This window comes from Dermacentor andersoni, chromosome 3, assembly GCF_023375885.2.
Source record: "Dermacentor andersoni chromosome 3, qqDerAnde1_hic_scaffold, whole genome shotgun sequence".
Lineage (NCBI taxonomy): Eukaryota > Metazoa > Arthropoda > Arachnida > Ixodida > Ixodidae > Dermacentor > Dermacentor andersoni.
The window spans coordinates 60,486,011-60,500,589 of NC_092816.1; the positions used below are offsets into that span (position 1 = coordinate 60,486,011).

Below are 14,579 nucleotides of genomic sequence, written 5' to 3' on the forward strand. Positions count from 1 at the left end.
TGGCCCTCCTAGCACTTTGGTGGGGGGGGGGGAGGGGGGGAGAAAGACGTCTATCTCCTTTATGACATGCTACCAGCTAAAACATCGCCGCTAAAAGCATTTTGACTACAGCATTTGCCTTCATAGACACCTTGTATCTGAAGTCCTTGTATGTTTCATTCAGGTTTCTTCACCCATATTTGAAGATATTTGAGTGTTGGTACATCTTGGGAAATCATATACAAGGCCAGAGTTTGAAAATGAGCTGAAGAAACAAAAGGAGTGATAGCAGCAGTTGTGATATTCAGTGTCCATAAGATTCGTTGCATCTTATCTGTTCAAGTTTTAGCACCTTCTCAAGCGGAATTGCTGTCTTAAATACTGCAAGTCAATGAAATTGATTCTTTTTTATCTCTGTGATGGGTCAGTTTCGTGCTATAACTTCCTGCATTCTTGTCTGCTTCAGTGGTTACTACTTTAAAGGGACACTAAAGGCAAATTACAAGTCCATCTAGGGTGGTAGATTGCAGTTCTCAAAAACTTTCAGCATTTGTTCTGCACTAAGTGAAGGTCCTTAAGATAATTGCAATTCAAGACAGCATGTCTTTTGTTGACGTCCCGAGAAAATAGGTGGAGATGCATCATCCACTTGTCAGTGCACAGAAAATATCATGTGCTGCACAGCTCACCTCAGAGGTTAGCACAGAGAAGGTGCCGCTTTCTCTCAAATAGCATTCGCAGCTGGCTGAAGAGAAGGGCATAAGACAGTGAATGGTGAATTTGACCAAGCTCTGTTTTCATACTCAAAAAGCAGTGTAATTCTCATTTTATTAGTGTTGGTTGGCTACTATTTACTAATTGTTAGTGAGGCTTGGTATTGGAAGCTGGTTTTGTATTTTAACACCAGTGGTACCGGATATAGTCCCACATTGACACGTTTTTCACAGAAGCCATATTCTTAGTAGAAGTGACGCTTTAGCCATTTAGGAGCACATAACACTTTATGGTCAGACCTAATCTTTGCATTTATGGTCTCTTGAATTTATAAAATGCATCTCAAGTCTGGTCCATCAACCATGACAAAGCTACCTTCTATCCCTCCTGATTATGATTGTTGCTAGTGTTACTTGTGCTATAGCTGTAAATGTTTGAAGCTTGCTTTTTCTCATAGTGGCAAATCTGTACAGTTGGTACAGCGACCACTCATTATGAAGAGTGACCATTTAAACTTTTATGGTGCTTTATGAATGCTGTCCACATGTTATCATTTCAGATAGCAGCAGCAGTGAAGATGACTCTGAGGATGACGAAAAGTATTCGGAAGACGGAAAAGTTGATGGTACAGATGTGGGTAAGAGAGGAACTGATACTGATCATCTCAAAAAGCTTCTGAAGAAGTGTGAAAAATTTCTGAATAAGTTCGAAAGTGAGTGCACAAGACAACAAAGACGTATTCACAAAGGGTGTTTGTGATGTGCGGGAGTTGTCAGTAAACTACTTTGACCACTTTTCATAATGCGTAGAGGTTTTATGTACACCTAAATTTCCCTCCCTGCACGTTGCTCTGTTGGTGCAATGTAGTAGGTGGCAAGATGCTTTGTTGTAAGGCTAGTTTTAGTTTATTGTAGACAGTGCGATTTTAAATTTAGAATTATAGTTTATCTAACACTCGAATTCAACTGTACAATTTCTAGCATTCAAATTTACAGCTAACCTGTTTAATCTTGGTTGCTGGTTCCAATGTGACTACATCATCATTCCCCAGAATATTACGCATTGGCCTCTACTACTTGTGCCGTGAAAATTACCATTGTCAGGTCCACTTCCTTTCTCTTACGGTATGTTCTGTGCATGCAGCTGATGGCATCCACATTGTTGCATGATTGTCTGGCAGCCTTAATGTATTGTCATGGACAAGTGAAACTCAAACAGGCAAATTATAGCTATCAACAGCAATATGGCTAAGTAGAGGTTGATGTCTGGGGGATATGTGGTAAAGTAAAAATGGCAAGAGTGATATATCCAGTAAATTAAACAATCCTTCAATGTTAAGCATTTCCCTCAGTTCAATATTCAGTAACTTGAACGAGAACCTGAGATCTGTGCAGTACTAGTTGGTACTTATGAAGTCATGCTTAGCAAGTAGCTGGTCTATCCCACAGAACTCTGCAGTATTGCACAAAATCTACCTAACTTTCAGTCATGTGTGCTGAGCTGGAGGTACAGTGCCGCAGTATGCTAAAATATAAAGCTTCTGTTGCCACTGTCGCTTGCCTTGTGCTTTCGTAAAACTATTTTCTTCATTGACCCTGCCTATGTACCCTGCTCTGCTAGGTGCATATCTGCAAAATAACCACCGTGCGGAAGACAGGAATGCAGAAAGAATGATGCATATAGTACTGTGTGTGTCTTTCTTTCTGTATCCTCATCTTCTGCTCTGCGCTTGTGTTTGCTATGAACAGCCAACTCGAACAAGCCCGACCCTTGTTCACACATCTGCCTAGCGAACAGAGGAACTTGCACCATCACTGATCACCTCACAAGCACCACACCTTTTATTTTGTTATACTTAGGGGCATACTTTCTGCAGTGAACACTGCTTGCTCCTCGGGATGGCACCGAACATCTGCACTTATGTTCCCATTTACCTAAGTCAAGTGCAGTGCTTCTCTGCTTCAAAGTGATGAGAGATGGCAAGGAGGTTGTGCAACAGTAATATTGGCCAAGTTACTCATTGAACATTGTTCATCGCCATGAAACAAATAGTTCTCAAGTTGAAACCTGGCAATATGAAAACAAAGAAAGTATTATAGTTTGTAATAATGGCTGTGCTTTCTTTTTTTCTTTCTTTTTTTCTTTCTTTCTTTCTTTCTTGTGTTACTGCCTGCATAACGCAGGGTCTGCTTGGTTGTTATGGATAAATAATGTGTTTTCACTTGCCTTCATATTATAGAAATGAAAGAAGCCACACCGAAAGTAGAAACAGTGAATGTCAATACAACTGGTGAGGCCTCTCCACTGAGCGAAGACGACGATGGCACTCAGCTACCCCCATACTTGCCAGCCATTCAGGGCTGTCGTAGTGTTGAAGAGTTCCACTGTCTCAACCGCATCGAGGAAGGCACATACGGCGTTGTGTACAGAGCAAGAGACAAGCAGACAGGTGAGCTCAGAGATCTACACTGAATTGCAGTTCGAAGTTTATTTGCCGTTTTTTGGTTCGTGAGGAGGGATCCTAGGGAACAGGCTGCTTAAACAGCTTCGAGGACTTCCTTAGCTGGTTTGTGCTGGCAGACGTCAGCAACTAAATTCTAGAAGTGCAGAGAGATCATTAATATAACATTCTACATCGGTTTTAGTGAATTCAAAATGAGCCACTACTGCTTTTAATTATTTGGCTCCACTGATTAGCGAAACCATGTGCTATTGAGAAGGAAGGTGTTATGCCACTTGGTCATGGCCACTTTTCAGGAGCCTGTGCACCAATTGCTTGCATCCTATGTGCTTGGAACACTCATATTGTGCTTCGCACGAGAAGGATCGGAGCACCTGAAATTATCATTATTTGAGTGATTGCTGCACAAAGTCATTTTGGAAGAGTAAGATTGTATGGAAACACTATTGTAGGACTGAGTATGATTGAAAGAACCCCCTTTTTGTAAGTAGTAAACTGAGCAAGGTTCAAACGGTTCATTATTAACCACACGATTGACTGTTGTTTGCTCACCAGATGAGATTGTGGCTCTGAAGCGACTGAAGATGGAAAAAGAGAAAGAAGGCTTTCCAATAACATCCCTCCGAGAGATCAACACCCTCCTCAAAGCGCAGCATCCGAATATTGTCACCGTTCGAGTGAGTGTGATTTTGTTTCACCATTTCCTAACCCTTGCTTGCTCTGCCACAAGCCTCCGATGCTATATGTCATTCTGTCATTAACTACGCTAGAACTTCTGCGGACAGAGCGCTTTGCTGTGATGTCTGAAGTCGTTTGCACTTTTTTGCACTCACTGCAGGAGATAGTCGTGGGCAGCAACATGGACAAGATCTACATTGTGATGGACTACGTGGAGCATGACCTAAAGAGCCTGATGGAAGTTATGAAGCAGCCATTCCTAGTGGGCGAGGTGAAGACACTGATGCTTCAGCTGCTCAAGGCAGTGGCCCACCTTCATGACAACTGGATCCTTCATCGGGACCTCAAGACCTCCAACCTCCTGCTCAGTCACAAGGGCATCCTAAAGGTTGGCTAACAGCTCATGGCTGAGTGCACTGCTATAAACCAGGCTTTCTCTAGCTTTCACTGTGATAGCTGCTGTACTTGGTCCATGCGATGTAGTTTGTTGCAACCCGCCGTGGTTGCTCAGTGGCTATGGTGTTGGGCTGCTGAGCACGAGGTCGTGGGATCGAATTCCGGCCACGGCGGCCGCATTTCTATGGGGGCGAAATGCGAAAACACCCGCGTGCTTAGATTTAGGTGCACGTTAAAGAACCCCAGGTGGTCGAAATTTCCAGAGTCCTCTACTACGTAAAACCCCATAATTAAAGTAGTTTTGGCACGTAAAACCCCATAATTAAAAAAAAAATTAGTTTGTTGCATGTTCCCTGTTGCGCCAAATGTGAAATAGCTAAACTTAGAAGAAAAAAAGTACCATTTTGATGCTGCATACTGTGTGCGGGTTGTACGCTAAATGCCGATAACCGCAGTGAAATGAACATTGGAAAGCAAAGTTGAAAATTGGTACAGGTGTTAGCATTTTACCTGGACGGACCAGAAGCACCATGTGTCTGTTACTCCTGTGAATGACCAAACTCTTACCCTAGTTTAAGAAGGTCATCATCATCATCCTGTTCTATGTCCACTGCAGGACGAAAGCCTCTCCCTGTGATCTCCAATTACCCCTGTCCTGCACCAACCAATTCCAACTAGTGCCCGCGAATTTCCAAATTTCATCACCCCACCTAGTCTTCTGCTGTCCTCGACTGCGTTTCCCTTCTTTTGAAACCCATTCTGTAGCCCTGATGGTCCAACGGTTATCTAACCGGCGCTTTACATGACCTGCCCAGCTCCATTTTTTTTTCTTAAAGACATATTGTCGGCGCCAGCCAATATACCGCGAAATGAAAACACATAGAACGGCGCTCAAATTTTGCATTTAATATCAGTTAGAATATCGGCTATACTCGTTTGCTCTCTGATCCAAACCGCTCTCTTTCTGTCTCTTAACGTTATGCCTAGCAATCTTCGTTCCATCGCTCTTTGCGCGGTCCTTAACTTGTTCTCAAGTTTCTTTGTCAGCCTCCAAGTATCTGCGCCGTATGTCAGCACCGGTAAAATGCACTGATTGTATACCTTCCTTTTCTATGATAACGGTAAGCTCCCAGTCAGCAGCTCACGATGTCTGCCGTATGCGATCCAACCCATTTCTATTCTTTTCTGAATTTCCTTCTCGTGGTCAGGGTTCCCTGTGATCAGTTGACAAGGGTAAACATACTTTTTCACAGACTCTAGAGGCTGAATTGCGATCTTGAACTCTTGTTCCCTTGCCCGGTTATTTATCATTATCTTTGTCTCCTGCATATTAATCTTCAATCTCGTCCACAGTGTTGCTGAATAGAACAATGTCATCGGCAAATGGAAGGTTGCTGAGCTATTCACCATCAATCCTTACTCCTAAGCCTTCCCAGTTTAATAGCTTGAATACTTCTTCCAAGCACGCAGTGAATATGACTGGAGAGATTGTGTCTCCTTGTCTGACCCCTTTCTTTATAAGTATCCTCCTGCTTTTCTTGTGTAGAATTAAGGTAGCTGTGGAACCTCTGCAGATATTTTCCAAGGTATTTACGTAAGCATTCTGTTTTCCTTGATTACATATTGCCTATATGACTGCTGGTATCTCTACTGAATCAAACGCTTTTTCGTAATGTATGAAAGCCATATGCAGAGGCTTATTGTATTCTGCAGATTTCTCGTTAACCTGATTAATAACATGGATGTGGTCCATTGTAGAGTGCTGTATCCCTTCCTGGAAGCCAGCTTGTTCCCTTGGTTGACTAAAGTCCAGTGTTGCCCTTATTCTCTTGGAGGTTATTTTGGTAAATATTTTATAAAATACTGGGAGTAAGCTAATGGGCCTATAATTTTTCCATTCTTTAACGTCTCCCTTTTTGTGGATTAGTATAATGTTTGCATTCTTCCAGTTTTGTGGGACTTTTGCAGTCGATATACACTTGGTATAGAGAGCCGCCAGTTTTCCTAGCATTATGTCTCCTCTATTTTTGATTAAATCGACTGTTATTACATCCTCTCCTGCCGCTTTTCCCCGTTTCATGCCTTGCAAGGCCCTTCTGACCTCATTGCTAGTTTCTGTACCCTGTTCATTACTGTTTCCAATTTAGGTATCCTGACTCCTCTGGGTACTGTGCAGGTCTGTATAGTATTTTTCTGCTGCTTTTACTATGTCTTTGAGATTACTGATGATATTACCCTGCTTATCTTTCAGTGCATACATCTTGGTTTGTCCTATGCCAAATTTCTTTCTCACTGATTTCAGCCTGCGTCCATTTTTTACAGCTTCTTCAGTCTTTCTCACATTATAGTTTCGAATATCACTCATTTTTGTCTTCTTGATCAGTTTTGACAGTTCCCCGAGTTCTATCTTATCTCTTAAGTTCGCCACTCTCATTCTTTGTCATTTCTTTATTAGGTCCTTTGTTACTTGGGAGAGCTTGCCTACTGTTTGCCTTGGAGCCTTGCCTCCCACTTTAAAGGGAAGCTGAAACACTTTTCGAAAAAAATGAGTTCTCTGCGGCATTCTACAGTTTTGAGTCCCCTGAACACGAATATCTGGTTCAAAAAGGGCGGAAACAAACGCAAGCGGCTGTTTTTCCAAGAAAACGCGAACCAGCGCCTCAGGGCATCGCGCGAACGCCGCTGTTGCCCGTGATTGGTCGGGGCCGCTGTGACGTCGTTGGCGGTAGTCGCCGGCCGGCGCCGCCGCATGTCTCCGTTTCGGAGCGTAGCACCATTCCTTTCTCTCTGGTGGCACGCGGTTCTGCTGTTCTGGCTTCATAGCTGAGTTGCAAGATGGAACGTTCTCGCTGTCTCCGATAGCTTGTATTGTCCCCGTACATGTTTGAACCCACAGCCGATACAGAAAACGATGGCGGCAACAGAGTCAACGACGATATTGAGTGTGCCAACAGCGAGAGCGATGTGTGCACCTTCTCGCGCGCTCGAAATCTTAGCTGGCACGTATGTTTTCTTTTTTTTTCATGTAGCTGCACGTTGCAATGACGGGAGAAAAAATGCGCTAATGGGTCACTGGGAACATGCTGCTGGAAGAATGCCGAAGCACTAACTTCTCATTAGATTTACACGGGTGCGATTCCGCGATGTCAAGCACCTCGCCGCTGCTTGTCTAAAGTCCCGTGGTTTTTTCAGCGTTGATACACGATCGCGAACATAAGTGCCGCGTTTCAAAGCGCGCACATGCAGTGCTGTGAGGTACAGTCATGGAAGTTGCTTATCATACACATCCAGAGATGACCAGAGGTATTATATGTGCAATATTCATACTATGGTTCGACGACTTTGCGAGTGTGGCTCGATCAAGAATCGGTATGCGTGCTCCATGCTAGTGTTGACATAAAGATATTAGGCAATTTTAGCACCGCCCGTGTGGTAAACACGATAACTGAACCAAACGTCGAATGTCACTAGGCAAGCCTACACTCCATTTGATACCTCAGGTGCATCGCTGTGGAAGCTACGCTCGAAGTCCGGTCACCAAAATTTATTACTGCGCGCGTTTCCGTCTATGCTTCGCAGCGTGCCAGCGGCGTTCGCTCGCGCGAGCATGCACGTGAAGCTGCCGCGACGGGCTGCAATTAAAAAATACCGAAAAGAATTTTTTTTTTAAAGAACGTGTTAGCAGTCGTATAAGTACACGGATGGTTTCTATGGGTAAATTCTTTTTTTTTCATTCTGAACTGAGCTTATATATGGAAAGCTTTCTGAAAAATCGGGTCAAGAAACACCGAACGTTTTCTAAGTGCGAACGCAGCCACTGCAAGAAGTATCTCAAGCCTCCACAGCGTTGCACCTGATGTATGAAACGGAGTATAGCAACGCTAGCAACAACGCGTTTTCGCATTTGTCGTAAGGCTATCCGGCTACGCTAAAACTGTGTTACCAGACGTTAATGGCTGCAAATGTTCGTATTTCTCCAGTGCATCAATGTGGGCCTAATCACGCTTTCATTAAACTAGGTGCACCTGCATGTGCTGCGTATTGATGGAAGATGAAGAGAACTGCTTGTGCTGCCAGGAGGTGCAAGAGATTAGGAAAAAACAGAAGCGCACGCAGTGCGTAACAAGTTCAAGACAATTCAGGACTGTGTGCCTCAGCAGGGCAGTACTGGAAGTGGCACTTGCCCAGAAAGGAGTCGAACCGGCTGGACAAGGCAAGAAGTTTACACACAGGTGTGAAAATGATATGGCCAATGGAAAAAGAGTGATGCAAAAGCAATTTTTTTTTACAGGCAGTTGAGGTATGCAGCATACCGCTAGTTTGTCTGGCTAGTATGGAAAAAGTTGGGAAAGAAGAACCGTCGAATTCTGCCAAGCTGTGTACTTGAAGTTGTTCGGGCTTCAGTCGCGCCGATTTAATTGGAATACCGATTGCCCGCATCGTTGTCAAGCTCCGATGATAGTCACTGTCGCGGAAATGGTCCGAGCACAGCGCAGTTGATTTCGTCGGCACGAACTTATCTCTCCTCACCGCACGTACCCACTGCGCTGCAAGCTTCTTTTCCTTCGGGAATTTGTGAAACACCACATCGTCTCGCCCGCCTGTGTTCGCGCAGCCGAATGCTGCACAGAACGAGGGTATGTTGGGCGCCCTTGGCTGTAGGCATTCACGCAGCACAGAAGGAAAGAACAGTTTACCAAAATCGCAAAACAAACGTGAGCGGCGGCGGCGGCGGCAGATCTCTCGTAGCGTCGTTCAGTAAAGCGCAGGACGCAAAGAGGCATGCCAGCACATGTCAGCACGCCGGTCCGCAGCTCGGTTGGCTCGGTCTCCGCCCATGACGTCACTCTCGCCGGTTCTCTCCTCTGCCAACGTCCTCACCCGGCGCTCCGGGAAGCGATGGGGGCGTGTCCGCGCGGGTGATTTAGAAAGCGATTTCCGCCCGTTATATTAACAAAACGAAAAAAAAATTTCGGAACCGTAAATTATCAGGTCTGTTCTTCCCTATCCCAGCAATTCATAGAAATTGAAAACCGTTTCAGCTTCCCTTTAATGGCTGCCTCTGAAGCCAGCCTAGCTACAGTTTCGTTCATTGCCTCTATGTCATCTTCATCTCTCTATTCTAAGGCTGCATATTTGTTTACAAGTACCAGCCCGAATTCGTCTGCTTTTACCCTTACTGCTTCTAGGTTGACCTGTTTCTTTTAGACCAATTTCCTTCTTTCTCTCTTCAAATTGAGGTGAATCCTCAGTGCAATTGAATGAAGGCAATAAGGTACACGTTTGGACCTTTGACATTTTGCAAAATATGAAGTTGCCTGCACTTGTTGCTTTGTGAATGCATTGAGAATTGTGCAGGGACTGGCAAGGTTTGTGGCCCCTTGGAAGCACACCTTGTGTTTTTTCTAGGAAGGTGAGATGGAACTACTCTGTGCTTCAGCACAAGGATAAATTCACAAATCTTCTGCATGAAATATTTTGTCTCCACTGCATGGCCAATGTGATGAACAGCAAAGGGAAGTAAGGGCACGAATCCTGAATCCTTACTGCACCGTAACCCCACACGCTCAGAAATTTTAATCGCATAAGTGTAAATGGATCGCATAGCCAAGGAAAAGCATTGACGCACAGCTATTAAGATTTCAGAATTCGTGTTTCTGCGGGCCTTCTTATAATGTTTACAACGTCGTTGACAGTTTTTATACTAAATTTGTAGCTTTGTTTTATAGGTTAGAAGCACCCGTGTCACAGAGAATATTTTTTTTTTTGCTGTTACAGGTTGGTGACTTTGGTCTAGCTCGAGAATATGGGTCACCCCTGAAGCACTACACTCCCATTGTAGTCACCATGTGGTACCGTGCTCCAGAACTGCTTCTTGGGGTCAAGGTTGGTTACCGTTCCTACGTGATTCAGTGTAGTATTGCATTCTTATGCAGAGTTCACAGTGGCCTATAAAGGCCTCAGCAGCTGTTAAATTTCACAAACTGCTCAATGCAGTGTTAAATCCTATTCTTGCCTGAGGTTGGCAGGTTTTGTTTAGATATTTGGCCACAATGTATGTGCATTCAAAAAGTCAAGCCAATCAGTTCTCTCAACACCTTTGGGATGATTGGAGGTGGCTTGTTTAATGATTCTTTTTCTGTCTTTTTCTTGTGTGTTTGCACCTTTCATATTTCTGCGCTGTAAAGGAAAGTTTGCTCATTATTGAAGACAGTGTCTTGTTTTCAAGCTATCAAAAACGACCTTTCTTTAAAATGATTTGTCAAAGCGTTGGACGTCCTTAAAGGCCACATATAGTCGAACCCACTCACAAGAATACCTGTTTTAACAATATATTTGTTATAACAATGAGAAGCTGCTGCACTGTCAACCTTTGTATGTTTTTCATGATGAAATAACCTGCTTACTACAATGCCCCGATGCCGCATTATCGGTTATAATGATAAAGTCGGCTGCTGGGTGTCCAAGCCAAAAGGTAGTGAAAAAAAGAAAATGAGAAATTGAGCCGCTGCACGCTGGGCCGCTACTCCAACAGCCGCCGCGCACTCATTTTGCAGCCATCTCTGCGTGCCTCTCTCCCATTGCCCTTCCGCCCCTCCGAACATGAATGGGCTGCGGCCATAGCTCCACTCCGCCCCACCACCTGAAACACGAATGGACCGCGCCAACTGCGCTGCTTGCAGATTACTCGTATGTTGTTCACTGGTTCCTCATTCAGCACAGTTCTGCAAACAGCTTAATCACTCACGTTCGTGTTTGTTGTTTGCATACAAATCATTCCTGGCCATACGGTTTCTGAGCCTCGTTTGATTTGCCGCCGGAATGGAAGATGGCTGACCCGCCCACTGATCATCGGCAATGCACGATGTTGCCGGCGAAAAGAAAGCGCACGTCTATAGATTTGGAAAGTAAGTGCTTCTAACCAATGAGGCGATCGTCGTGAACGTGCTTGCATCAGATAGCAACGGTCAATGGCAGCGATGATGCGGTAGGGCAGGCTACCTCAACGTTGTCCTCACAGGAGAGTCTGTAGATAATTCAGTCCCTCCGGGGCTTCGTTCTCGCGAGGAACCTTCTGCTGCACTACGTGGAGCATTGGATGCCTTGGAGAAGGATGTCAGCAAGCTTCACGTAAAGTATGCAAGGCTGACGGTCATAGGGTTTTCCCATGCAAGCCTGTGAGAAGTACGTGGCGAGATGCTTATGGCGATCCCGCCTGCGTGTTTCTTCTAGATTTCTCAAGCTGACAGGCTACTGCGGTAGTCAGCCTTCTTGCAATCTTTATTGGGGCCTCCGAAGCAATGCCTCGGCGGTGCTCGCATATCACTTGCCACCCGAGACCCCTCTTTGCAGTTGTAATAGCAGTGCCGTTCTTTAACACCGACAGCCCAGCTTGTTACACATGATCAGAGCGCCCAGGAAGCAATTAAATGAGTGAACACAATTAGCAGCCGGATGGAGGAAGGTGGTGGGAAGGGGCGCTGGCCTCCCTGCCATTATAGTTTTCTCACATCGGCTCTGCCATCTCCTATTTTGATTTTTTCATGCAACCCCGTTATAACAGTTATTGGTTATAACAATGGACTTGAATGCACTTAAATGTTGTTATAAGTGGATTCGACTGTACAGCGAAATTTCACTTTGGGTAAATTCATTATGAATGAGTAGTATATGTATTATGGAAGCAATTTTGGCAAAGCTACAGGGCTGGTTATTGCCTGATTTTTTTCAGATAACAGCCTTTTAACCAGTGATGTCATTTTTTGTGATGTTAGTACCCAGTGGTCACGAGATATGACAAATTCCAGAACACAGCCTCTAGCTTGTGTTTTCCAGTGTGGCACCCAGTCTCGGAGATCATGCCCAGAACTTTATGCGTGCTGATCGCACTGTCATGCCTGTACACCTAGGAATGCAGTTTAGTTTCGGTATCAGCAGTGTCTATTTTTGCTAGGTTTTCATGCTGCATCCACTCATATGTTAAACATAAAATTTTCCACAAAGGTGAATCTGTATCTGCACTCTCTGCAACTAGCCTTTTTATATTTGGTCCAAACTTACATTACAATTGGATTTTAGAGTTCTCTGTGTTCTGTTCTTCACATTAGTGTGCTGTGGATTCTGTTTCCTTCTACATTTTCTCATAGATGAGATCTTGACGTGCTTCCAGAAGGAAAAATCTTGTTTTGTATTAGTGCTTTCTGCTATGTTAGAGCAGATTGCAAGAACAAATGCACTTACGTTGCAGGAGTATTCGACGCCCATCGACATGTGGTCCGTGGGTTGCATATTTGGCGAGCTTCTCACAATGAAGCCGCTGTTCCCTGGAAAGTCGGACATTGACCAGCTGAATAGAATCTTCAAGGTACGTGCCTGTGTGGGTAGTACTACCACTGAAACATAGTGCTACAGTGACTTGTGAAAGGGCGCATCAGTCATTTTCAAGTAGTAAAGCCCCTTTGTAAACTTGTTAAAAAAAATATGTCAAGATAAGCAGAGTTAGAAGATAAGCAAAATCTCACACAGCAAACTTTCTCACAGAAGCTCAATACGTCAGCAGCAGTATTTTCACTCAATCAGTTCGGGGATACGATCACTTCCACATGTTCTCATTTCACACGACTTGGCATCAGACATGTAGGCATCTATGGGCAGCGGCATTCCTATCATTGTACCAAGGCACTTGAGACTGAAACAATCGATCCTAATGCGAGACTTGAAGCCCATCATCCGAGGAGGTCATGACCAGTACACGATGTGCAAAAAAACTGACATTGCTAATCTTTGCAGCATAAGACTACCAGGCAGTTTTGCTCAGAAAACCGAAACTTAACTGTGGAAGAGCGTCTATGAATTACGTGGCTATTTACACGTCACCATTGTGCTAGCATGAAGCGAACATCCTTTTAAAGCCGTAATCTGGCTGAAACTACGCTGCTGGCTCGTGTGCGTGCTTGCACAGGTTCACAATTTTACAGAAGCTTATTTCTCTTCTTAGTCTAGCTGAGCTTTTCCTTAAGTTTTGCAAATTGTTTTGCATGTTTATATGTATTCGTTGTATTGTAACAGAATTTTGCCGCTGCACACTGTTGGACTCGTCAAAAACATAAAATTTAATAGTCAGCATGCAGCCCGCATCTTGAAACAGAGCAAGCGAAACTCTTATTACAGGCTTGTGCTTTCTTGTATGCTTGGTTTTAATGAATTAGATAAGTGCGTTATTGAGGCTCATTTTTTATGACAGCGCAGCCTCGGTGATACAATCACGGCTGGTACGAATTTCGGAGAGATATGAATTTGTACAATTCCCCAGCCGAAGTGCGCTGTATGCTATGAGCCACATTTTGGATGTCCCGAATGGCCCTTCGCCCCGGTTCAGATGATACGATTGAGAAGGCCATGACGGCCGGTAGCAAAGGGGTGAGGAGGATGCTCCAAGCATGCAGAGGCAGGTAGGCAGGTGGACCATTTCCATATTTGTAGTACGGAGAAAGGTCGGCAAAAGGCCACCGATAATACAGCTGCAACTGCGTGCACAGTACGTAGTGGAAACGGTCCAGTGAATGAGTGATCCGCGACTGCCAGCAGCAAAGCGGCAAGGAAGCTATGCTGAGCATGTGGAAACAGGTCGGCAGGCGGACCGCATCCGTGTTCGTAGTGCGGGGAAAGGCCGGCAAAAGGCTACCAATAACACAGCTGCAACTATGCGAACAGTACGGAGTGGAAACGGTCCAGCAAATGAGTGAGCCGCGACAGCCGCGGCTGACGGCAGCAAAGTGGTGAGGAGGCTGCGCCAAGCATGCTGAGGCGGGTCAGCATGCAGACTGTTTCCGTGTTCATAGTGCGGGGAAAGGCTGGCAAAAGGATGCCGATAACGCAGCTGCAATTGCACGCACAGTACAGAGTGGAAATGGTCCAGCGAATGAGTGAGCCGCGGCTCACTCATTCTCACTCACATACTCACTCACTCACTCACTCACTGCCGGCAGCAAAGTGGCGAGGAGGCTGCGTTGAGGCGAGTCAGCATGCGAACTGTTTCCATGTTCGCAGTGCGGGGAGAAGCCGGCAGAAGGCAGCCGATAGTACAGCGGTACACGCACACACAGTATGGAGTGAAAACGGTCCAGCGAATGAGCAAGCCGCAACGGCCCTGACTGCCGGCAGCAAAGTGGCAAGAAGGCCGCGCCGAACACACGAAGGTGGATCGGCAGGCAGACCATTTGCACAGTCGCAGCGCGGGAGGATGTCAGCAGAAGGCAGCCGATAACACAGCGGCAACTGTGCACATTGTGCGGAGTGAAAACAGTCTGGCGCTGTCACTTCCTCCCACGCCTCGCCAATCGTGAGGCTC

At 45.2% G+C, this 14,579-nt stretch overlaps 1 protein-coding gene across 6 annotated transcripts in view; it reads left to right on the plus strand.

Annotated features, from left to right (window-relative positions):
• Nucleotides 1-14,579, plus strand: part of Pitslre (cyclin dependent kinase 11B pitslre) — a 60,523-nt gene that overhangs the window by 39,488 nt on the left and 6,456 nt on the right. For 4 of the 6 annotated variants that reach the window (XM_050194973.2, XM_050194998.2, XM_050194982.2 and 1 more), the window contains 6 exons: nt 1,253-1,405; nt 2,933-3,142; nt 3,710-3,831; nt 3,993-4,220; nt 10,007-10,114; nt 12,477-12,593. In XM_050194973.2, coding sequence (XP_050050930.1) covers nt 1,253-1,405; nt 2,933-3,142; nt 3,710-3,831; nt 3,993-4,220; nt 10,007-10,114; nt 12,477-12,593 — 938 coding nt within the window. The remainder of the gene's footprint in view (nt 1-1,252; nt 1,406-2,932; nt 3,143-3,709; nt 3,832-3,992; nt 4,221-10,006; nt 10,115-12,476; nt 12,594-14,579) is intronic. The other 2 variants (XM_050194990.3, XM_050195021.3) reach the window with 1 other exon arrangement.